Source organism: Clarias gariepinus, chromosome 25 (assembly GCF_024256425.1).
Source record: "Clarias gariepinus isolate MV-2021 ecotype Netherlands chromosome 25, CGAR_prim_01v2, whole genome shotgun sequence".
In the NCBI taxonomy this organism is placed as follows: domain Eukaryota; kingdom Metazoa; phylum Chordata; class Actinopteri; order Siluriformes; family Clariidae; genus Clarias; species Clarias gariepinus.
This window is the reverse complement of record NC_071124.1, coordinates 10,813,785-10,838,291: the sequence shown is the minus strand read 5'-3', so window position 1 is coordinate 10,838,291 and position 24,507 is coordinate 10,813,785. Positions and strand designations below refer to the sequence as shown.

The window sequence follows — 24,507 nt, the reverse complement described above, 5'->3', positions numbered from 1 at the left end:
TCCGCTTCAGCTTTAATTTTCTAACTGATGGTCTCACATGTTCTTCAAGCACCTTCTGATACACAGTAGAATTCATCGTGGATTCTATGATGGTGAGCTGACCAGGTCCTGCTGCAGCAAAGCAGCCCCAAACCATGACACTTCCACCTCCATGCTTCACAGTTGGTATGAGGTTCTTTTCTTGGAATGCTGTGTTTGGTTTACGCCAAACATGTCCTCTGCTGTTGTGTCCAAATAATTCAATTTTGGACTCATCTGTCCAAAGAACATTATTCCAGAAGTCCTGGTCTTTGTCAACTTTATCTCTGGCAAATGTCAGTCTGGCCTCGATGTTTCTCTTGGAAAGCAAAGGTTTCCTCCTTGCACACCTCCCATGCAAGTTAAACTTGTACAGTCTCTTTCTGATTGTAGAGGCATGTATTTCTACATCAACAGTAGTCAGAGCCTGCTGTAGTTCTCGAGATGACACTTTAGGGTTTTTGGAGACCTCTTTTAGCATCTTGCGGTCTGCTCTTGGGGTGAACTTGCTGGGGCGACCAGTCCTGGGCATGTTGGCAGTTGTTTTGAAAGCCCTCCACTTGTAGACTATCTTCCGGACAGTGGAATGGCTGATTTCAAAATCTTTTGAGATCTTTTTAAATCCCTTCCCAGACTCATAGGCTGCTACAATCTTTTTTCTGAAGTCCTCTGACAGCTCTTTTGTTCTCACCATGGTGCTCACTCTCACTTCAACAGTCAGGAGCACACCAAACTAAATGTCTGAGGTTTAAATAGGGCAAGCCTCATTCAACATGCAGAGTAACGATCTCCTAATTATGTGCACCTGGTGTGATATACCTGTGTGAGATCTGAGCCAATTTAAGAGGGAATACATGTGAGGGTGTCCTATCTTTTTCCTCAGTTAGAATAGGCATTTTTGTAGAATGACATTTACAGAAGATCTTGAAAAGACTTTTCTTCAGTTTTCTTTGTTTAGTTGGATTACTTTAATCTCTCTGTATTGTTGAAACGGAGATGAAATAACCATTTATTAAAAATGTTACAAAAAACCACATGCTTTCAAAGGGTGTCCTAATTTTTTCACATGACTGTAACTTGTTCACACCTGCAAAGCAGTGACTGGGGAGACAGTAACCTTGAACTAGCTGGATAATTTTTAACTCACCCTGGTATTTTATTGTTACTTATGAGCACAAAAGTTACTCACAAGACTTCTGACAGTAGTGTAAATCTGTGTATTGTGTGCATCAAGGCAAAACAAATTCATGGGCTTCTGAAAGATATGACCTAATGGAAGTATACCTATTGGAAAAGACTGTAGGCAACAAAACAGTCACTTGGGAGACCCCAATGGCAGCAAACATGAAATATCTACTGCGAGCATTAACTCAAGATGTCCTACACTCACTGTATTAAGTGAAGCCGAGTTTACTCAGACAGTTAAAATGATTTACACTTATTTCAGCTAATACCCTGAAATAAATAAAGGGGAAGATAACAGCAGGTCAACCAAGAGGTTTTACTCTCATCAATGTCAATGTTACATATCCTGGTCACCATCCTAGTGGCTCGTCATTAACGACTAAGCCACAGGAAATTCATTTAAATGGAAAAAAAAAAAAACATGCACATTCAGTCTCTGGATCAAACAGCACCCTAGATTTACGAGGCAATAATTCTACCCAATGCATCCATGTGTCAGGCTACAACAGGACAAAACTGTTTTAAAACCATATGTAATGCCTGTGTTCAAGTATTTCAACTTCATTCTCAGACAGAATTTATTACCCCCCACAACTTTGGTAACTTTTTTTTGGTTAATATTTCAGTGACCAACTAAAAACGTTTGGCTACAGGTACGACTGTACATTAAAACAAATTCTAGGGAGTCAAATAAGTCCAACTGGTTTTATTTTCCCCCCACATTGCTAGTAATATGCTAGTGAACAACAACTCCCAAACAGAAACATAAAAACTAGAAAAAGAAAACACTTCACAGATTTACAATATGTACACTCTGTACCAGCACATTATTCTCAATAATACTGTTGTAGTTTGTGCAGCGTACCTAAATAATTACACAATGCTTCTACAATCTCCACTTTTTCAAAAGACTCTTTTTTTTCCTTGAATTTTTGTATTAGTACATTAACAATTGAGCTCATGCACTTTTCAACTTTATCCCAGCAAAAACATTTTGTTGTCTTTGACATTGCAGACACACAAAAGCATGAAATGGTCACAGTTTGCACAGAGGAAACATATTGCTAGTTCCTAGAGAGGAACCCATACGAAGTATTTCTAGTGGAACATTCCAGTATCTGTAAAATGTAAATGTAAACGTTTACAGGTTAATGAATAAGGTATTACTATAAACCATGAAGGAGGTGCTAACAGGGCAGTGGGGTGACCACATCAGAATTCAATACTGAGTTGAATCTTGTGTTCAAACATGGCGATGACGAGCATGATGCCAAAACCAAGCAGGATCCCAGCATTTTGCAGAACAAAGAATCCATAATGACTGAAGCCTGCTTCACTTGCATCATTATGTAGCATCTCTGGGACCTGCACAAACACAAATAATTATCTGTGACAGTTCCTTAAACAAAAAATAAATAAATAAAAGCATAACATTGTACTGCAAGTAGACATGTCTACCATTTAACCTAAAGAAATCAGCAATTTCTTATTGACTTATTGAATAATAAATGATTAAAATATAAATCAATATAGAATTGTTTTATTCTGAAAATAATGTACAACATAATCAAGAAAAAAAACATTTATTAAATGAACATACATAAAACATATTTTAACCTAGATTTATGACTAATAATTTTTTTGATAAGTAATTAATGTAACTTTATGGTGCACATAATTTTATTGTTAACTAACCAACTACACTAGGATGTTTGGTCCAAGAAGACCAGTGTGAAAACTAACTACAAGGATCACAAAAGTGGGCTTGTATTTATCGATGTTACTCACCATGTCCACCAGTGCGACATACATGAAAAGCCCAGCCGTGAGAGCAAAGATCCATGTGGCCACATTCTCAGCATAGTGACCAATCAGAATGCCGGTAATCATTCCCAAATAGCCCATCATTGCTGAGAGCAAATTATAAAGAATTGCCTGTTTAACAGACATTCCAGCCTTTAGCAAAACTGCAAAATCCCCTAAAGAATGAAAAAAAAGAAAGAATTAAAGAATGAATTAAAGAATGAATTAAAGATTCCAGCTTTGCTTGTCTGATAAAGGGGTGAAGCTATATGTTATTTACAGATACCACAGATATACATCTGCATCAAGGTTCGTGACGGGACTGTTCAAATCATCTGAAATGATATACATACTGTAACATACCCATGCAATAGAAATCTTATGTTGAAAAACCTGCACTGCAATAGAATTTATTGTCTTACCAAGCTCATGAGGAAGTTCATGGCAGAACACAGCGACTGAAGTGCTGAGACCACTAGACAAACTCTCTGTAAATGCAGCTCCTGAAAAAATAAATAATAATCGAAATCACTGACGGTGCTTAATTTTATCATTAATATTGCTAGAAGAATTTGCAAGAATTAGTAATTGCCACCTTATAAGTGAACGGAATCCATCGTAAGGATATACATTAGTAACATTTATATCGAATAGTGAACGGACTTACCTATAGCTAGCCCATCACTAAAGTTGTGCAGGCCATCTCCCATAATGACCATCCAGGCAAGGGTAGCAACCCCAGCATTTTCGAAATGCTGGACAGAATAAGACTGTGTATGCCTGTGTGTGTGAGTGTGTGGATGATGATTTTGAGAGTGGTGGTGATGCAGAATATGGTGGTAGTTGTGGTGATGGTGGTGCTGCTCATCTGACTGGCCAACAGTATCGTGGAAGTGGGAGTGGCACTTGTTCTCGCAATCTTCATCTGTGTAGGGCCGCTGAGATAACATTACTTCTTCTTCCTCTGGCACAGCCTCTTCCCAGGCATGTCTGCCATTCAGCTCGGAGTCTAACGTGGAGAAGAGAAGAAAAACATTAAGTTATCTATACTTATCGCTATACAAATAAAATTGAATTGAATTATCATCTATAAATTGCCTTGGATTTCAAGCAACATCTCATTAGATGGATGGATATGTTAATTATAATACAGTCTGTATACAGTATATGTTGTACTATACAGCATTATACAGTCACAAAAACATACCATCCTGTGGTTTAACATTGGCGTCTGCAGTAACAGACACGGAAGAATCTACAGTTTCAACAGCCAAGTCAACTCTTTTCTGCACCTACACAAACAGACAAAACACAAACAGACTCATCGTTGAGTCTTATGTAATTCTAGCAAAGATGTATGGATGCATTTCAGCAATACAAGGTCAAGTCACTAAGACTTTCGATAAAGTAATCATAAAGAGGACAGTCCACATTTTACACACAAAAAAAGGATAAATCATTTGCTACTAATTGTTTATCTTCCAGATTTAACCTTACACATTCCTTAGTGGGAAAGGGGGTTGCAGACTGTTTTCCATAGACTTGACATTTCTGACAAGGCCAACATTGATAGCAAAACAGAAAAGTATGTAAATAACATGCTGCTGAAAACTATTGCACTATTAGGTAATAACGTATTATTATGATTAAACCTTGTTTTGTTATCGGATGTTAGTCACAATTTAGTTTTTGCATTAGTATAATAGGTTTATCACAACTTTGGGGATGTTCACTAGTCAGACGGTGAGACATGTAGTAAGGAAATGCTGGCAGATTGTGTAATATTCTAAATGTCATAATTATCTAAATACAAGACTGATTGTTAATGTTCATAATGTCAAGTATTTATTTCACAACAGGGTCATGCAGGAACATCTTTGGGCCCCTTAGTTCCGAAGAAATCTATAATCGAGACAGACGCTCTAGACAATTGTGGGTCCAACTTTGTGAAAACACACTTGGAAAGCCCCGCACATACTATGTCTTGGTCAGGTGTCCTCCAGACTTCAATCAATTTCTCCCATCAATCTTAGCTGACAGAAGATTTATTATTTGCCTTTTGTGTCTTACATGTTATAAAGTATTAAATAATGTTATTTGTATTATAGTGAGTCAAAATAATGCTCGCAGCTGTCCGTGCACGTAAACTATTATGGAGTTGAATACCAACTAAAAAACAATTCCAGGAGAAAATGTAAACAAGGGGCTAACACAAATGGTGAAAAAAGCAAAGCTCGCAAAGTCAGTGTGAGTTTGGGGAATGGGAAAAGCACATCTCTGACATTTCTCAGAAACTGTAGACATCAGTGCAGACACCATTTCTTGGGAACTGCAGATATTAGCACTTATCGATTTTTTTTTTACACTGTTAGAGGGATACAGCTTACAGCTGCAAGTGTGTGATATAATAATTGTGAGTTAAAAGTGGGCGGCTTTTAGGAGAAATTGTTGGAGAAAATGGCGTGAGAGCCATTTTTACTTCTATGGAAAACATGGTTTTGTGTTAGAAACTAAACAGATCTTTATTAAAATCTTTATTTCAGTAAATTTAATGTTTTCAGGCCCGAGGCTACATTTTGTTCTAAGATTTATGTGGGTCTGGCCAAAATTGTCTGACTGGCAGCGAGGTTTAATCAGAAGTTCCACATTGGAATGTTTAATCCTCTCTACTGTAACTCTGCATTTATTTTAATAGAATAGGTTTTAAAATGGTTTTAAACTTTTTTAATTAAATACAAAAGTGTGGACATTTTTGAACTGCTTGACGTGATTTAATTTGTTTGGCAATTGGGCCAAAAATATGTGAGTTACAGTAGTTTGTTGGTAGCCCCCATTTAGAGCCTATAGGGAAAAAGATTACTTTAAAAAACAACAAGTGTTGGAAAACTAGCTGTCTTATTTCTTATAAAAATAATAGCAAGCGATTCATAGGAGGAACAACAATTGGGCCATGAAGCATTTACCTGCATTAATTAGTTTTTTTTGGAGCAACAGTGGAGGCTATTCCAGCAAATAATAATATGTCTATAAATACTTCCTCTCTCTGTACATATGATGTAAAAAGGCTTTTGACTCTGTGGGCCTTCAATCAACTAAATATTGTGTGTGTGTGTGTGTGTGTGTGTGTGTGTGTGTGTGCACGCATTTGATAGAGACTCACTTGTGCAAGTCTAACCTTTTGTTTCTTGTCTTTATACATTTTTGCAAGCGTCAAGAAATGCTCGATGAGAAACATGATGTAGACTCCACCTAACGCGGTCAACCCCGTCCAAACAGGCTTAAGGGAATCTTCACTGTCGCCATGGAGACCATGCTCCAAGCTCTCACTGGAACCGTGATGGTGCTTGTGGTGACCCTGAGACTGTTGGAGAGATAAAACAGTTGAAGAAGCTCTTGACAAACTGCTTTTACATCATGTATTAACTTGCAGTTATAGAATCCAGAAGTAGCCCAGAACACACTGTTTAACTAATTTTACATGTGATGAACTTACATGTGGTATAAGATGCAGGAAGGCATCTCCACTGAGTGTGCCTACTGCGAGGGCAACCAAGAAGCTGAGCAGGAAGTTGAAACAGACTTTGTTGATGAGTGGTATTAAGACTCCACCCACCAGAGCCAGCAGACTGATTATTGTAATAGAGAGAAAACCTCCAATCCAAGCTGTAACAAACAAAAAATTTTATTATATACAACTTGCTGGCCAATTTATTACGAATTTTAAAGACTCGCTGATGCAAGCATCCAATAGGCCATTTATAAAGCAGCCCAAGGCATAAAACGTGCAGAAATTGCGGCGTCATGATAGACAAAATATGCGGAAATATATTATTAGAAAAGGGGAGACACAATAAATATCTGATTCCTTCGGATAGGTGGTCTATAACAATAAAAAACAAGCTTCTGCTTGAAATTTGCAAAATATAAGTCTAGGGAGCATGGTTTCATATGAGCCAAATAGAACAAGAAGGGATATGAGAACATGTTTTACACAAGGGGTTAATGCTTGGCATTATTGGGGTGGGTGAGGAGAAGGTACCTCTTAGGTTTAAGAGGTTTACTTTAAAACTGGTATAGTTTATGTTGGTGCACGTTTATTTGGTTTGCACTATAAAAATGTTAATTGTAACCATGTTTGCTGTAAAGGAATCACCAGAGAGACCTTTTGGAGATTCTAATCAGTTTGTTGTATTACATGTTCACTGATCACAGGGTTTGTTCACATAACCATCAGCTGTAACTTTAAAGTATAAAAGTCCTCACTTTTCAAAGTCATTATTTAATTTAAAGCCAGTATACTACTAAAGCCACGCCATTACAAAAATCTCATCAGTAATCAAATATTTTTAAACATGACTAACGCTTGCATATTCAGATACTCCCTTTCACGCAGTCACACACACTGTGTGATTTCCCATACTTACCCACATAAATGGAAGCAGTTTTCTGGCTTCCATTTGCCTTATCATGGTGGTGGTGATGATGGTGAACATGATCTTTATATTCTTAAAAAAAAAAAAAAAAAAAAAAAAAGTCTATTGATTATTTACATATTGCAGAACACAAACAAAAATTTCCATTTAAATCACTCTTAGCATGCTCCAACCTGATTGGTTCTCAGCATGCAGAAGGCATGACTTAAAATCAATCTGCACAAGGAGGGCAGGACAAAGGAAGCTGAAGTCATTAACAGAGAGAGGCATTTCTTGGAACATGCCATGCGTCTGCAAAATCATCGTAGCATTCTGGCACTGAGATAAAGAGAGATGAGAAAGTAAGAAATCAGTGACCCTCAGATTTGTATCCACTTTTACTATCTGAATTTTCAGTGTGAAACCAAGATGTAGTTTTATAGCCCCTTGTTTTAGAAGCTAACATTTGCACCTCTTGTCTGTTGGAGGATTGTATGAAGTACAGCTGCAACAGCTACAGTGGAGATCAAAATTAAAGAGTAACTTATAAATAATCGTTCCAAACCTTGACACTGCTTCCACTGACATCTTTATTACTTTGGAGGTCTTCCCCCAGGCTGACTCCAAACATTTAAATGAAGAATAGAATGAAACATGTTCTAAAAGTCCCTCCACAGTGGCTGTGTAGAGTAATTAAACTCATTATTCTTCTCACTCATGTACTTATTAATTAAAATCCTCAATGTCATTCATCTTTCCATTAAGTGTTAAAAGTAATGTGCCTGTTGTTAAATGCTTAATTCAATTCGTTTAGACATATTGTCAGACACGTTACATTTCCTCTAGAAAAGAAGCAGTGTCCACGGGGATGGCAGTTTTTAATTTGTCAAAGGGTTTTGGACGGTCCTTATAAACAGCTCCTTCTGTTGTACCCCAGAAATAAAAGTCAGGTAGTGATAGGTCAGGCGACTGTGGAGGCTAGAGACCCTTTGAAATTATGCGATCATCAAAAAAATGGTGACATTGTAATGCAATGTTGAAAATAAACGTTTAGTGTTTCACTCATTTTAAGTTGGCCTATGAACACGTTCAGAATTTCAGAACAGTATTCTTCTCAGTTCATTGTGTTTTAAAAAAATATGGGTCCCACAATCACAAACTGGATTTTCGGTGAGTAAAACGTTTATATACCCCGCTAAATAAATCCAAGTTTCATCAGTAAAAAAAAAGAAAAAGAAAAGATTTTCCACATTATTTGTCTCACATGGACAAGTAGCCTTAATGTCATTGTAAAGCTGCAACATTTTGGAAATCACAGATTTTAAACAAACAACTCTTGCAATGGCTGAAAGGGTTATCCATTTGCTGGTTTTAGTCACTGTACTGTAGATGTGTTGGCATCTTGCAAAGTCAGTGAAAATAGGAAAGTTGCCCCAACAGGAATGCTGCCAATTAAATAGGGATTGACAGATTTAAGGAAATTAGCACCAGGTTCCAGATTAACAATAACTAGAAGGTAGCTGAAAGTGATCGCGAATTTTGATCCATTCTTTTTCAAATTTTTTATGCAGCACACAATATATTTAACTTATAAAATATGTTTTCAATGGCCCTACTATTTCTGTTCGGGTAACCTCGAACAGGATTAAGCAGTGACCTGGAAGTTGTTCTCTAACTTTGATCTCCACTGTAAAATCCATTAAATTTGAGGATAAAGAGCTTAATTCTATCTAGGAAAGAATTTAATTACCAATTATTAGATTTGTGATATGAAGCAAGCTGTGCACCATTTTGATCACTTCAAAATGTTGATAGAAATATAGCATGTTCTGGCTTCCTCTTAAGGAACTCTTTACATTACACTACACTGTACATTGCCACGTGACACCTTTTTCCAACTGAGTAATATTTCAATATGTAAAAAAATTTTTATAGTCATTGTTAAAAACAGTACCATACTGTCCCAACTTATAGCTACAGAAACGCTTGACTGAAACGCTGCAAAAAATATTTTAAAATAATATCTTTGGCATTTACCTCCTGAGTAAAGTTATAGCTTACTGGACTATGTTCATCCTTGTCATGATGATTGTGGTCATCCATGTGTGTGGATGTGTTCTCAGTGTGGTAGGTGTCATTGGAGTGTGTTGTATTGGGCTGGGAAGAGTCGGAGTCCACGCTGTAATCCGCACTGCGCTCTGCCCGGTGTAATTTGGTGACATAAGATGGTGTGGTCAGCATGGCAGTAGCATCAGAATCTCTCTTTATGTAGAGATTGTGGTGACTATCTGATTGGCTCTTCTTCATGGAATTCGAGTCAGGATGCGCACTGGAGGCGGAGTCACTCTTCTCCACACCGGAACCATCACCATCCTTCTTGCTACCAAAAGAATGTGTGTGTGGAGGGTGTTTGTGTGTGTGTGTTTGCGAGTGTGTATGCGAATTAGTGTGGTCATGTTTGTTTCCATGGTGTTGCACTGTAAGCCTCCTGATGCGGTCTAGCCCCAACCCCTCAAGCAGCCTTTGCAGACCAGACAAGGAGATGGTCCCATTCTCGCCATACTTCAGGAATATCGCATGCAGATGCTTCTGCTGCGTTGTCTCTGCTAAAAGACTGTCTGTCGCAACCGTAAGTGGCCCACAGTCACCAGCCGCATCCAACAAACAGGCCTGGAACAGCAGGAGAGCTGTCACAATTAGGACCTGCCTGCACGTTGCCATCTGTGGAACAGTGATTTTTGCTGCAAACAGTAAAAAGCAATTAGAAGTTATATTTTATTAGTTGCACTAAATTGTCCCTAACTAGAATGATTCACGTATCGCCACACTGATTTAAAATCGATATAAAATAATACGTTTTACAATCATAATAGAGATGAACCAGTAGATCTGCCAGTGCCCAGAATTGGCTGGTTTTCAGTTTGATTGGCCATGACTGGTAATTTGTCAATCAGCCTCACATTCTGCACTGAGCGCAGAAGGTTTCGAGTGGCACAAAAGGAACAGATTTTTAAGGCGTTGCATTATCAAAAAATTTTATGTTAAAAGCTTCCGATCCTTCTTCTTCTCCAAACTTTGTGAGTGAATTAGTCTTAAACCCACTCGTTACACACACTTACAAAAGTCTCAAAACACCACAGGTGCTAATTAGTCAAAAATAGTGTATGTTAGAAGCCCAGTGTGCCTTCATTTCAGTCACTCAACCTGTGTGCTCACTGTCAAATTGAGTTTGAAGACACTGGAGGCATGTGAGGTGGTAAAACCTCCACATTTCTTTATAATCCTACAGGTGATACACTCTAAACTATTTACACAGTTTCATCCCATGCAGTAGGAGTAAATTATTTGATAAATTATTAAAAATAATAAGTATGGCAGATGACAGACAGATATAGGCTGCTCAGTTAAATGTTAAACTCTTGTATTTGAAGTTATTCATATTGGTTAAATGACCTTGATTTTTAAGTAAAAAAAACTAATGTTATAAAAAATGAACTACATTTAATTAATCTTTAAACTTTTTTAAAAATGAAATAAAATCTGGAAAAAAATATGTTGTATAGAGATTTATAAAATCGTGATACTTATAAAATTCTAATTTTAATTGAATCAGCACCTAGGTATCATGAGAATATCATTTTGGGTGCTGACTGGTGATTCCCATTCCTAGATGAAACAAGTTGGTAATATTATCTGTAGCAGGTGCCCTGTGACAGACAGGTGTATTTCTGCATGTGTAAACAAGCTTTAGGTCCATGACAACCATAATCAGAATAATCTTATTACTGAAGGTGATCAATGGGGGAAAGATTATTTACAATATCGGAGAACTCTGGGATCTCTGGAGACAAAAATAGGATTATCAAATATCATCTGATTATACACATTTTATGAGAAATGTTTTAAAAATGCTATAATACACTGCAATTTTAACTCGCGATAATTATTGCTTGCGGCATGGTGGTGTAGTGGATAACGCTGTCTCCTTGCACAGGTAACGCAGGGTCTGCGTTCATGGAGTTTGCATGTTCTCTTTGTGTTTGGTAGGTTTCCTCCCCACAGTCCAAAGACATGCTGATTAGTGTCGAAGGGCGCACATCAAAAGTTTGGGATCATTTTCTAACTCCATGGTCGTTTCTGATTTTTTTTTTTTTTACAATGTATAGCAATACTCATGACGTCCATTAATCTCCTTTGAACAGTTAATGCTGAGATGCATCTGCTACTTATGATCTGTAAAGCCTTCATAACGGCTCTTATCTGGGGTGCTGTTTGTTAATTGGTTTTTTTATGAGGATGGTAACTCTAAATGAACGTCTCCTCTGCAGCAGAGATGGTGTTCATGAGATCCAGTTGCACTTGACAAAATTGTTCTTGCAAGAGCTATTCCAGAAAGCCTGACCTCCGTGTCCTAAAATAACAACTGACTGTTCTTGTTATATAATTATCTAATTCCTTGTGTGTTAGTTTATAGTTTTGAAATGTAGGGGGAAAAAAAATCACTTAACAAAAACTAAGAAATCTGCAACTGATCCCAAACTTTTGAGACACACACACACACAAATGCCAGATCAGCATGTTTTTGGACTGTGGGAGGAATCAGGACAGTAAAGTGATAATATAGACGATGAAAAGAATCTCAGCATGCCAAACCAACAAACAGTGGAATAACCCACAGTGTAAAATCATAAGCATCAACACAGTCTAAAAACGAAAACACAATATTAGTTATAAGTTACTTCCCTCTTGTCTGGGTGACATAATAGGTTACATCACGACTTACCAAAAGTGATCTTAACCAATACTGTTGAAACTTATTTTTCATTTATTGAATGTAAGAGTGTTGGTCGGCTGAAACTGTTCACGTGGTCGACACGAAGATAAAGCAGAATGAACTGATGAACGTTAGTGGAAGTTGAACGCCATATGCTGCGCATCCCTGATCTCCCTCACATCCAGCTAAATAACAAAGAGCGGGACATTTCCAACCTCAGGTTACATTTACATTAGTGTACATATAACATGTAAACTCAGCCACATCACACAGCTAAAGGACTTTAAAAAAAAAAAAACCCAAGGTTGGCAAAACAAAGCCACGCGTGAGTTATTACTCCAGTGTGCGGCCTCGTCGGGGCTTTTCGTCGTGTTTTAATTCCTACACCAGAGTCATTAAGCTGCTTACCTGAACAGCGAGTTACAGCGAGTTACTCGTGAGAGAAAGAACGCGCCGTTTCAGCTCGACAGATGATTACACGTCATTAAACACCGGCGGTAAATTACTGAACCCCTCCACTCAGACGTCTAAGACGCACGTAGTAATTTAAGGTGGTACTTACCTCGGAAGAGAGAAGTCAGTGCGCGGAATGACGCAACGTTGGAGCTCTGTGCGTTCGAGTTACAAAGTGAAGTGGGAAAAAATGCCGCCCCGCTTCCGGCCTGACGCCGACGCCATGTTGAATAGTGCTAATGCCACAGTGCACCAATAACAATAAAATGAAGCATCGGCTTGCTATAGCATAATCCACATGTACACAAATATTTAAGGTATTCCTTCTTAGTGGCATATTAGTAAGCACTATTGCCTTGCAACCCAAGGGTCTGGGTTCGACTCCTACCTCAGGACTTTGTGCATAGAGTTTATCCCGTGCTTGATGAGTTTACTCCCACATCCAAAACATGCAGATTAGGCTAATTGGTATTCCCAAACTGCCCATAATGAATGTGTGTGTGTGTGTGTGTGCCCTGCAATGGATTGGCATCCTGTCCAGAGTGTACCCCACCTCGTGCCCCAAGTCTCCTGGGATAGGCTCCAAGCCATCGGCGACCCTGGTGGGGCTCTGCTACAGGGTAAAGCGAAGTACGTAGGCAAAAATAAAATAAAATGTTAACGCAAAACAAATGTCTCATCATGCCAAACCAAAAATCTGCATAATCCAAAGCAAAAAAATAAAAAAAATAAAAAATCATAAGAATCAGAAACCTGAAAAACAATATTTTTGGCCATGTTAAATTCAAGCATCAAACACAGAACAAACAGCACACGCTGTGCTGCTCTTACACCCAAAACTAAGTTTCTTCTTCTTTAAGTTTCTTCTTTCCCAACATTAACACACTGACAAAAAGGTTTCTAAATGTCTATGGAAGGTTTTTTTGTTCTATAAGGTCAATTTTTAGTTACCTAAAATACAGTTTACATGTGGAAGTCCAAAACTCATTTCTGTGCAAAAGAATTTGACACCATATTACAGTATATGCTGTACCAGTTTTGTTATACATGTTTATCATGTCTGCATATACATGTACAAAATAATTAAGTACTTTTATATATAACTTACAAATTAATAAATAAATAACATTACAAGAGAATATATGCATGGGTGTAAAGAAAAAAAAATATAGTACAAGACAGACCAGTTTTTAGATGTAAACAAAAACTGTACGCTCCTAGGCTAATACTATCCTTAAGACGGCAGCTTGTACCTAGTGAAAATAATTAAATGTGATAACACAAAAAAAATTATTATTTCAAGGGAATATTTTATTTTAATCCATATAACACATTATGACCTACTGTAATACATACATTCAGTTGCATAGATTCTGTTAGCCTTAACACATCCTTTTCTGATCTTAGAGACTACGTTACTGATGTATGGTAATATAATTGTTAAGTAGGTTAAAAAAATTGGTTCTTGCTGGAAGGAAAAACATTGCAATGTCTAATTTAGAACCTGGGTCCAGAAGCAGAAAGCAGCTGCTATAGACCATTCATTTCTGTTCTTGACTTACCATCTGCTAAGTTACTTTTTAAATTTACCTTTTCCAGCTGTTCAAAGCAATCAGATTGCCTTATTTTCATAATACCCCCACTTACATGAATGAAGTCATTTTGTTAAAGAAACATAGGTACTTGATTTTAGCAGTGAGTAACGGAAAAGTAGAAAATCTGGAGAGAAATGGTTCTTAAACCTACTTGGAGAACAGGCAATATCCAAAAAGGTTACAGAGGGCTTGTTTCCCTCAGAAGGATTTTTCATCAGTTCTCCTTCATCCTTTGGTCGAAGACAAAAACACAATTGGAAAATGTACTTGCTGTACTGTAAAGACTTGCAGACTTTTAGGCTTATAGGCAAGGTTAGCCGCAGCAAGACAGAATACATGTGTGTAAATGAGAGGGACCCAAGAGGATCGGTGAGGCTACAGGGAGCAGAGGTAAAGAAGGTGCAGGATTTTAAGTACTTAGGGTCAACGGTCCAGAGCAACGGAGAGTGTGGAAAGGAGGTGAAGAGGCGGGTACAGGCAGGTTGGAATGGGTGGAGAAAAGTGTTAGGCGTGTTGTGCGATAAAAGAATATCAGCGAGAATGAAAGGAAAGGTGTACAAGACAGTGGTGAGACCAGCGATGCTCTACGGCTTAGAGACAGTGGCGCTGAAAAAAAGACAGGAGGCAGTGTTGGAGGTAGCAGAGCTGAAGATGTTGAGGTTCTCTTTGGGAGTGACAAGGATGGATAGGATCAAGAATGAGTTCATCAGAGGGACAACCCATATTAGATGTTTTGGAGATAAAGTCAGAGAGGCCAGATTGAGGTTGTTTGGACATGTTCAGAGGAGAGATGGTGAATATATCGGTAGAAGGATGCTGAGGTTGGAACTGCCAGGCAGGAGGTCTAGAGGAAGACCAAAGAGGAGATTTATGGATGCAGTGAGAGAAGACATGAAGTTAGTTGGTGTGAGAGAAGAGGATGCAGAGGATAGGGTTAGATGGAGGCAGATGATTCGCTGTGGTGACCCCTGAAAGGGAACAGCCAAAAGACAAAGAAGAAGAAGAAGAAGAAGAAGGACAACAACAAATACTAGGCAGTCACCCTCTATAATGAAACCTAAACTTTCTATATTTCTGTATTTAAATGTAAAACCTGTCTCCTGCTCTGGTTTATTACTGTCAAACATAATAATTTCATTTTGGGTATACTGTATACGTCTGTGTGAAAAAGTTTTAACCTTTCTACATGACTCTTTTGGACATTTTTTTTTTTTTTACCAAATGCACAGAAATATTGTCTGGAATGTGTGCAAGAAACACACTGCAGCCATTCATCTCAGTGTGCATTTGTTCTACAGCCCCTGTCTCTGCATGCTGTTCATTTTCACTCTATACCTAAAATAGATACGGTTTGCAGGTGGGATTATGCCAAGACCTGATCGACTTTTGTCTATGGTTGCCTGCTGCTGACCGGCAGGGAGCTGCATGTCATACATCAGCAGGGTGATACACAAAAATTGCTTCAGTTCATTAATGGCAAAGAAACGTCCAGGACACATGGTAGCCCCTGATCCAAATGGCATGTGGTAGTATCGGATCTTCTGACCGCCTTTGTAAAATTCTGTCTTCAGCTTCCCATTCTCCACAAAACGGTCAAACTGGTACTGCTGCAGGACCACACAAACACATATCTCCACATAAATATCTATACTTACATTTATTCAGTTTCGAATTGTACAAGGTTTTCATCATAGCTAGTCAAGATCAGATAGATATTCTCATAACTTCTCCTCTGTTCTTAGCACTGTCGCCACCACTAAAATGATCTGCCTATATAGTTACCATCGGATTTGGGTAGATGTCCGGGTCCAAATGTGTGCTCTGGGGATAAAGAGTGACAATATCTCCTTTACGCACACCAACAGAACAGTGAGGATTTAGATGCAGACAGAAATTTTCTTGAACTGCCCGGATATTCATTGAGACAGAAGAAAGACGGAGACTCTCGTTAATAGCACTCTCTACATGGAGAAAAAAACCAAGAGAAAAAACAAAGAGGTACAGAGGGAGAGAGAGAATGCAAAAAAGAATGCAGGTTACCAGTTTTCAGTAAAACATTAATCGATTTTCCATCATTTAGGGTTACTGCTTTGTGTGTGTGGGCACACATATGTGTCAGTATACATTACCAAGGTAAATCAGCTTCTCAAAATGTTCTGGAGTCAATTTGTCATAAGTAAGAATAGACTCAGGACCCATTTCTCCAAACATGCCCATAATCTCCTCTTGCACAACTGAAAATGCCTGAGGGCTGGAGAGGAGGTGGTACAAGCACCAGAAGCATGCTGGGATAGTGTTCCCCACTGATGCCCACAGGATTGCAAAGTGGTGAGCTAGACAGGGGACAAGTTTTTTACAGCTGTTAAACCTACTGTAAAACTAACAAAAAAATTGTTATTTAATTAACCAGTTTGTTTCCTTATTAATCCATTTAAAGGATGTCACCTGCTATGTCCAGATCTTTGAGTGTGTCGTACTGTTGAAAAAATTCCATGCGTGTCTTTATGAACTCTGATGGAGCAGTCCATTTTGCCACTTTTTGAGGATGAAAAAACCTAATAAGCTGTTCCCGAATATATTTAGTTCTTCCCAGCAGACCAATAGGTATTTTGGCAATCAGCAGAGGAAACATTGAGTCAAACTTCCTAAAGTTGTCACGCAGCTCATCTATCCACCTCTCCCCGTGCAAGTGTGTATACACATTTGTGTTTGGGGGTTGTCCATACAGTGTTAGAAATGTTGCCTTGAACATTACACGTTCACAAAACTCATATAGACCCTCCTGCTGCCAGTCATACTCCCCTCGTACTACATGGCTGGACTGGAAGTCTTGTTGAAAGACCAGCTGTAAGTTTCCCATCATTTTAAGAGCAAGAGAGTTGAGAGGTGAACCCTGAAGGAGCAAGAACGATCTCTGGATTTTCTCACTCAAGCCAGGAAACCTTCCAGGGTGTAAATAAGGGTAGCCAAAAGTTTTGGAAGCTGCTGCACGTGAAAACTCATGGAAGTCCAGCTGCTTCCCATGTTTAATTACAGCGGGGTACAGAAGTGGGTTCATCACAAATGTCACATATTTACCTACAGCAGAAGACATACACATACAAACACGAATTTTTAAATGTAATTTTGTTTGACCAGCAAAGGTCAAACAAATGATTCATAATTATAGCATACTGTTGTATGGTAATTAGTAACCAGCATTCTGTATCTCTTCGATATGACAGGAAGCTTCAGGGTAATTGCTGTAAGTGGGATGTCTTAGTTTTTATGGTGATCACTTTACCATGAAAATCATGTCCTAAAAAATGTTGTGAAAACGTTATGAAGCCAAACACTGTAACACATACACTACCATTAAAAGTTTGGGGTCACTTGCAAATTTCTTTGTTTTTCTTTAGTGATTTTTTTCTACATTCTACAACAATACTGGGGATTTCAAAACTATAAAATACCACATATAAAATTAGGTAATTACGCAACAACAACAAAAACAACAATTTTAAGACACAGAGGTCAGTCTTTCTGTAATAGTTCTTGCAAGGACAGTATTGTCAAGTGCATTTGCAAAAACCGCACCATAATGAACCTGGCTCTCATGAAGGCCATCCCAGGAGGACGAGATCAAAACTTACCTCTGATGCAGACGAAAAGTTCTTACCATTAACTGTTCAAAGGAAATTAATGCATTTTTTGGACGCCTTCAGCATTCCTTTACAATGTAGAAAGAAATATAAATCAGGAACGATCATGGAGTTAGAAAGTGACCCCAAACTTTTGAACAGTAGTGTATGCAGAAAATAACCTGGAATAATAAACTTGATACAGTTTGATAATGTTGAAAAGGGCCAAAACAGACATTCATTGTTTAGTTCCCTCTGTAACTTTAAATGTAACACTATCTAATCAAAGATTTAATAATCCACCATTCCCACTGATTCGTGTATTAGTATATTCTACCTTTATCTTTATTTGGGCCCTTATAAATAAAAACAAGGAAAGTGTACTTTTAGTAACACATGGAACCACCTTTTTTTGTCTTAGCCATTCAGGTGACAATTTGCTGGTGTAATTTTAACAAAATCTTAAACCACTGCATACTTCTGATTTGTCTCAAGCATGTTCTAGGATCAAGGTAAATTAATTATTGTGCTACAAAAAAAGGCCAAATAATCACCTCCTATTAACACATTTGACAGTTGGTTTGAGGTATTTGTGGCGATATGCTGCATTTGGTTTTCACCAAAACATGGCAATTTGATAAACAACTACATCATAGGGTGCTTTTAAACTTAGCCTAACTGCTTTCCCAGTCCTGAAGTATGAAAACTTTTTTGCATGATTAAAGGTAAATGATACCTAAAGAACAATCTTCCTGCTTAAAATATATCAGGACATTGAATGACAATAGTCACTAAACATATTTTACAACAATTACAGAAAAAGTCAATCAGTGGATTAAAGAAATGTGATTTTTTTTTAATATACTCTATGTTTGTATGTACTGTATATATAATTTGTTTGTATATTGCACTATTCTAGTGGTTGTACCTGCGATCAGTACAGTGAAGACATCGCCATGGCACTTCTGTAGTTGTTTTAAAAATTTATATGAATCTTTTCTGTATTCAAGCGTTTTCCCCAAAAATGGAATCCATCCTTTTATCAGTGGAGGCTCTCCCTCTCTCCTTCAAACATAAACCATCAATAGAGATCTTTAAGTTGGACTTCACAAAATCTGTCAAGTGCTTAAGATGCTTATATGGTTTAATCAATAATCATTACATATTCAGAATTACACTGAAATAATAATAATAATAATAATTTAAAGGTCTATAAAAAGTCTACGTCACACTAGACAAAGTAAGCTGTATGTTCAGGTAACTTTAATTAAGTTGGTAATAATAATAATAATAATAATAATAATTTGTTTTGCAACATTTTCCTGAAAATGTGTTTGTAATGGGGACACTAAAAGCACCATACACTGATAATGCCCCTTATATATAAAGTTCCACGTCACACTAGACAAAGTAAGCTGTATGTTCAGGTAACTTTAATTAAGTTGGTAATAATAATAATAATAATAATAATAATTTATGCGTGTGTGGGGAGGGGGGGGGGGGGGTATGTTCATTTGTATGCTCAGTGCATCATTCTTACCGTCTCCTGCTGAACAGCAAAACGAGTAAGAGAAAGGACGCTGTGCCAAAAGTTACCGTCAGTAAAATCTCAAACATAGCCACAATTTTCCAAAACCTTCAGGGACGACACCTGAAATCAGATTGGAAATTATCTAGTCAGTAATCCCCTTTCTGTCGGATTTAACGGCAGAAACAATCCACGATTTTTTAGGAAGAACGGGACACTGAAATAAATCCTCGGATTCTTGCTGCAACAGCGCGTCCTGTGTGGCGCATGCGCACAAAATGCCGCTGAACAATCACACACAGAGCGCGCACACACATTATGCTGAAGGGAACAAACAGCATGTCTTGTTTACGAACAAAAATCAATATAATAAAATAAAAGAAGCATCTGCGAATCCGCAAACTTTCTTCTCCTGCATAAAGAACTTACTGTCTTCTTTTGACTCATAGGGCAATGTAATATTTTTTTCTTCTTCTTTGTTGTAAGGATTTCTTGAGTTTTGGTAGACCTCCTTTTGTCTACTCAGTGCTCAGCCTGTATTCTGCTTGGACAACTAACTTCATGTCCTCTCTCACTGCATCCATAAATCTCTTTGGTCTTCCTCTAGACCTCCTGCCTGGCAGTTCCAACCTCAGCATTCTTCTACCAATTTGCTCACAATCTCTCCTCTGAACATGTCCAAACCACATCAATCTGTCCTCTCTGACTTTATCTCCAAAACATCTAACATGGGTTGTTCCTCTGATGAACTCATTCTTGATTCTATCCATCCCTGTCACTCCCAAAGAGTGCCACTGTCTCTAAGCCATAGAGCATTGCTGGTCTCACCACTGTCTTGAACACCTTTCTTTTCACTCTCTCTGATACTCTTTTGTCACATAACACACCTGACACTTTTCTCCACCCATTCCAACCTGCCTGTACCCGCCTCTTCACCTCCTTTCCACGCTCTCTGTTGCTCTGGACCATTGACCCTAAGTACTTAAAGTCCTGCACCCTCTTTACAACTGCTGCCTGTAGCCTTACCGTTCCACTTAGGTTCCTCTCATTCACCCACATGTATTCTAACCTTCATTCCTTTGCTTTCCAGAGCATACCTCCATCTCTCTAGATTTTCCTCCACCTGTTGCCTGCTCTCGCTACAAAGCACAATATCATCTGCAAACATCATTGTCCATTGAGACTTCTGACTAATCTCATCTGTCATCCTGTCCATCACAACAGCAAACAGGATAGGGCTCAAACCCAATCCTTGATGCAGACCCAGCTCCACCTTGAACTTTTCTGTCACATCTACAGCACATCTCACCACTGTCTTTCAGCTCTCATACAGTACATGTCCTGCACCACTCCAACATACTTCTTCCACTCCAGACTTTCTCATACAATACCACAGCTCCTCTCTCAGCACCCTGTCATACGCTTTCTCTAAATCTACAAAGACACAATGCAACTCCCTATACTGTACCTTCTCTGCACTTCTCCATCAGCATCCTTAAAGCAAATACTGCATCTGTTGTACTCTTTCTAAGCATGAAACCATATTGCTGCTCACAAATGCTCACCTTAACCTAGCTTCCACTACTCTTTCTCAAAGCTTCATTATATGGCTTATCAACTTTATTCCTCTGTAGTTGCCACAGCTCTGCAGATCCCCCTTGTTCTTGAAGATCAGCACTAATACATTTCTCCATCATTCCTCTAGGATTCTCTCATTCTCCAAAAAGTTGTTAAACAGACTAGTCAGAAACTCTACTGCAACCTCTCCTAAGCACTTCCATACCTCTATAGTTATGTAATCAGGACCAACTGCCTTTTCATTATTTATCCCCTTTAACGCCCTCCTCACCTCACTCTTACTAATTTTTGCTACTTCCTACTTCCAGTCACGTCTTCTACTCTCCGTTCTCATTTATTTTCCTCGTTCATCAACTTTTCAAAGTACTCCTTCCCTCTTCCCAACAACCTCATGGCACCTATCAGTACATTACCATCCCTTAAATTTTAATCACTCTAACATGCTTCCTCGTTCCACCACCAAATCTCCTTGTCCACGTTTCCCCTTTCCTGATGATACACCAAGTACCCTCCTACCAGTCTCCCTGATCACCTTAGCTGGAGTTGTCCAGTCAACTGGAAACACTTTCTGACAACTGCACAACATTCTTCCTTTTCAACTTCCACCAATTTGTCCTCTTCACCTTTCTCACCTCCAGGGTCATTTTACACACCACCATCCTGTGTTGTCTGGCTACACTTCCCCTACCAGTACTTTAAAGTTATTGTTCCCCTTCAGATTACAACATCGACAAAAGATATGGTCCACCTGAGTGCTTCTGTCTCCGCTCTGTCACCATATATTTCTGCCTCTTCTGGAAAAAAAGTATTTTCTACTGCCATTTCCATCCTCTTTGCAAAGTCCAAAACCATCTGTCCTTCTATGTTCCTGTCCTGAAGACCAAACCTACCCACAGGTTCACATTCTCATCACCTCTGTTTCCTTCCCCAACTATGTAAATATTGTGATGTAAAATGCCAATGTAATATTTTAAAATGTTCTAAATAATTTTCAAAAATGCTCAATCTATTTAAATATCGGGAAATACATTTTAAAATACTTTAAATATTAATAAATTTACAGTACATGTTAATGTACATTTAATATACACTATTTACAATAAGTTAGGAATATTGTTTTTTACATGAGTGCTTTTCCTATTTGCTCTGAATTTAAATGAAACAAGTAAAAGTTTCCTTCGATATTACTAATAATGTATGAGAAAAAACACAATTTTTATTAGTTTAATATTTATTACTCCAAAAATGTAGACAATAACAAGGAAAGGGCCCCAAATAACAAAAATTGCCAACGTCAGTAGCGGGGGTTTCCACCATTTGCTGCAATGACAGCTTGACAGCGACATCTCATGCTCCTCACTAGCCTCATGATGGTGTTCTGAGGCAATGCCATCCATTCTTCCACAAGTGCTACACGCAGTTCTGCCAAGTCATGAGGGGTGGGGTACAGTACGATCATCCAGTCTCTGCTTCGACTGTTCCCAGACGTGCTCTATGGGGTTCAGGTCTTGAAGTCCATGAACAGAAAGTTGGGGGTGTGCTGGCGGAATTGGGGGATGATGATGAGTTCTATGATGTTTCTGAAGTAAGAACATGCAGTGACTGAGCCATGTACAATAACCAAATCTGTTTCTGACTGGTGATGCCTGCCCAGACTGTTGCACCTCCCCCACCAAAGCAAACCCTGGGGACCATGTTGACCTCAGCGTATTGCATGATCCAGGTTACATGGTCTTGTTCACACTGCAAACCTTCACGGCTCTTGGTGTCAGTGGAGTCACCTGCAACAGTCATCTGGCATTCAAGCCAAAGCGGTGGGTCGGTTGGGAATGGTTTGTCTGGAAACCCTATTACCCCTCGCATAATAGGGTTGAGTGCATAGGTCCTTAGATACTGGTCATCGTTGCGGTCTGTCACTCGTGGGGCTCCATCCCTGGGTCTGTTATGAACTCTGCCAGTACTTCTGTGTCTTGATGCAAGTCTGCTGATGACACTCTAAGACCCCCGAAGTTCACAAGCAACATCTGACTGCCTCCCACCGACCTGAAGGGGGCGCCTTGGCCAGGTGGCGCTGCTCGTCCGTTAAGTGACATTGTGTGTTCATGGCTGTTTGAATGATGAACTTGGAATGACTTACTGAGTGAATTAAATGAAAACTAAATTCTTCATTCTGCAAGACTTCTGAAGGTGTGCTGTTATATCTGGCACAAGACTCTAGCAGTCTAGCAGATCCCTTAGACCTGTGAACTATGAGATGGGGCCTTCATGGTTCAGACTTGTTTATCCAGTACTGTATATCCTGCAGATGCTCAGTCAGATTTAGATCTGTGGAATTTGTAGACAAAGTCAACACCTTTAACTCTTTGTCATACCCCTATTCCTGAATGGTTTATAGTGTCAGGATGCATTAGGCAAGGGGCCACTGCCAACAGGAAATACCATTGCAATAAAGACAAATTCTTAACCCAATTTGTGTAATTTTATTTTCAATTTAAAGAAGAGGTTTTGTTTTTTCTAACCAATCACAGAAGGAACCTCATTCTTCTAATTAATCAGCTAACAGATTTGCCACTCACTCACTCATTGTCTATACCCCTTTATCCTGTATACAGAGTCGCCGGGGTCCTGGAGCCTATCTCAGGAGACCTAGGGCCAATCCATCGCAGGGTGCACACAGATAATTTACAAAAAAAGAGCAAAAATTAATAGAAGTTCCAGAACCAACCATTGCAAGTATGTGATCATAGATATTATTTAGTAATACCTATTTTTACACAGCCTCAGCTCTATTCTTTCCAATTTGCAATTTTTTTCTTCTAATGTCCATCCTATGTCCCTTTATTTATGCATTTATTTATTTCTCCATGTCTCTTTAAGGCCTCAGTAGTTTACAGCTGATGCTGTGTGCATGTTAATTTCACATAATTTGTTGAACTTGGATGAACACGAAGTGAAAAAGATCACCCTGCTCTTGCAAGTCCGAATTCCAATTTAAGGTGGCGCGGATAAGGCCTCAAATGCGCATGTGTCATCGGGTTACGCGCTAGTAAATCCCTAAAAAACACCACATTACGAAAATTAAACTGGACAAATGCAAACGTTATAGATTATTTAAAGTAATATGTGAGACATTTGAACCTTTTTAAAATGTAACGTTTACTCTATGTTTTATGTCGTAATGCAATTGTGTTTTATGTTCCTGCTTCCCAAGTGGCATTAAGTGATTAATGTTGTCATTAAAAGTTTTTTTTCTTTATTCTTTAAGTAATTCTGAAGGAAGTAGACGTTCTCCAATCATTTTGTTATATAATTAAAAAGACATCAAATTTCCATAAAGTTTGTCAATCAGTAAAATAGCTATGCGATTTTCTTTTTGTAAAATAATAAAAAAAAAGAGTGCTAACTTTCAATTTTATTTAAAAAAACTCCAGGCTTTAATACTATTAAAATGTTCCACACTGACCTGCTGACTGTAGTCCGAAATGAATAATTAAATAAGTGGAGTCGTGTGTGTGTGTGTGTTAGGGGGGTTGGACTCCTA

At 38.5% G+C, this 24,507-nt stretch overlaps 2 protein-coding genes across 9 annotated transcripts; both read right to left on the bottom strand.

Annotated features, from left to right (window-relative positions):
• Positions 1 to 1,500: 1,500 nt before the first annotated feature.
• Positions 1,501 to 12,837, bottom strand: slc39a6 (solute carrier family 39 member 6). 4 transcript variants are annotated; one of them, XM_053486799.1, is made up of 11 exons: positions 12,755 to 12,837; positions 9,456 to 10,159; positions 7,613 to 7,757; positions 7,431 to 7,511; positions 6,500 to 6,669; positions 6,167 to 6,367; positions 4,214 to 4,298; positions 3,674 to 4,015; positions 3,429 to 3,509; positions 2,992 to 3,182; positions 1,501 to 2,568 (listed from the first exon to the last, which is right to left on the bottom strand). In XM_053486799.1, exons 2-11 carry the CDS (start codon positions 10,137 to 10,139, stop codon positions 2,416 to 2,418), a joined length of 2,133 nt encoding a protein of 710 aa, XP_053342774.1. In that variant the 5' UTR covers positions 10,140 to 10,159; positions 12,755 to 12,837; the 3' UTR covers positions 1,501 to 2,415. The 4 variants fall into 4 exon arrangements, with proteins under 4 accessions (XP_053342774.1, XP_053342773.1, XP_053342775.1 ...); XM_053486798.1 differs by lacking the exon at positions 12,755 to 12,837 and adding an exon at positions 12,601 to 12,739; XM_053486800.1 differs by lacking the exon at positions 12,755 to 12,837 and adding an exon at positions 12,601 to 12,739 and having other exon boundaries at positions 6,182 to 6,367.
• Positions 12,838 to 13,935: 1,098 nt separating this feature from the next.
• On the bottom strand, positions 13,936 to 24,488 carry LOC128513122 (cytochrome P450 7B1). 5 transcript variants are annotated; one of them, XM_053486771.1, is made up of 7 exons: positions 24,430 to 24,488; positions 19,401 to 19,511; positions 18,789 to 18,925; positions 16,686 to 17,318; positions 16,370 to 16,573; positions 16,023 to 16,201; positions 13,936 to 15,847 (listed from the first exon to the last, which is right to left on the bottom strand). In XM_053486771.1, exons 2-7 carry the CDS (start codon positions 19,475 to 19,477, stop codon positions 15,533 to 15,535), a joined length of 1,545 nt encoding a protein of 514 aa, XP_053342746.1. In that variant the 5' UTR covers positions 19,478 to 19,511; positions 24,430 to 24,488; the 3' UTR covers positions 13,936 to 15,532. The 5 variants fall into 5 exon arrangements, with proteins under 5 accessions (XP_053342746.1, XP_053342745.1, XP_053342747.1 ...); XM_053486770.1 differs by lacking the exon at positions 24,430 to 24,488 and having other exon boundaries at positions 19,401 to 19,634; XM_053486772.1 differs by lacking the exon at positions 24,430 to 24,488 and having other exon boundaries at positions 18,789 to 18,952; positions 19,401 to 19,423.
• Between the last annotated feature and the right edge of the window lie 19 nt (positions 24,489 to 24,507).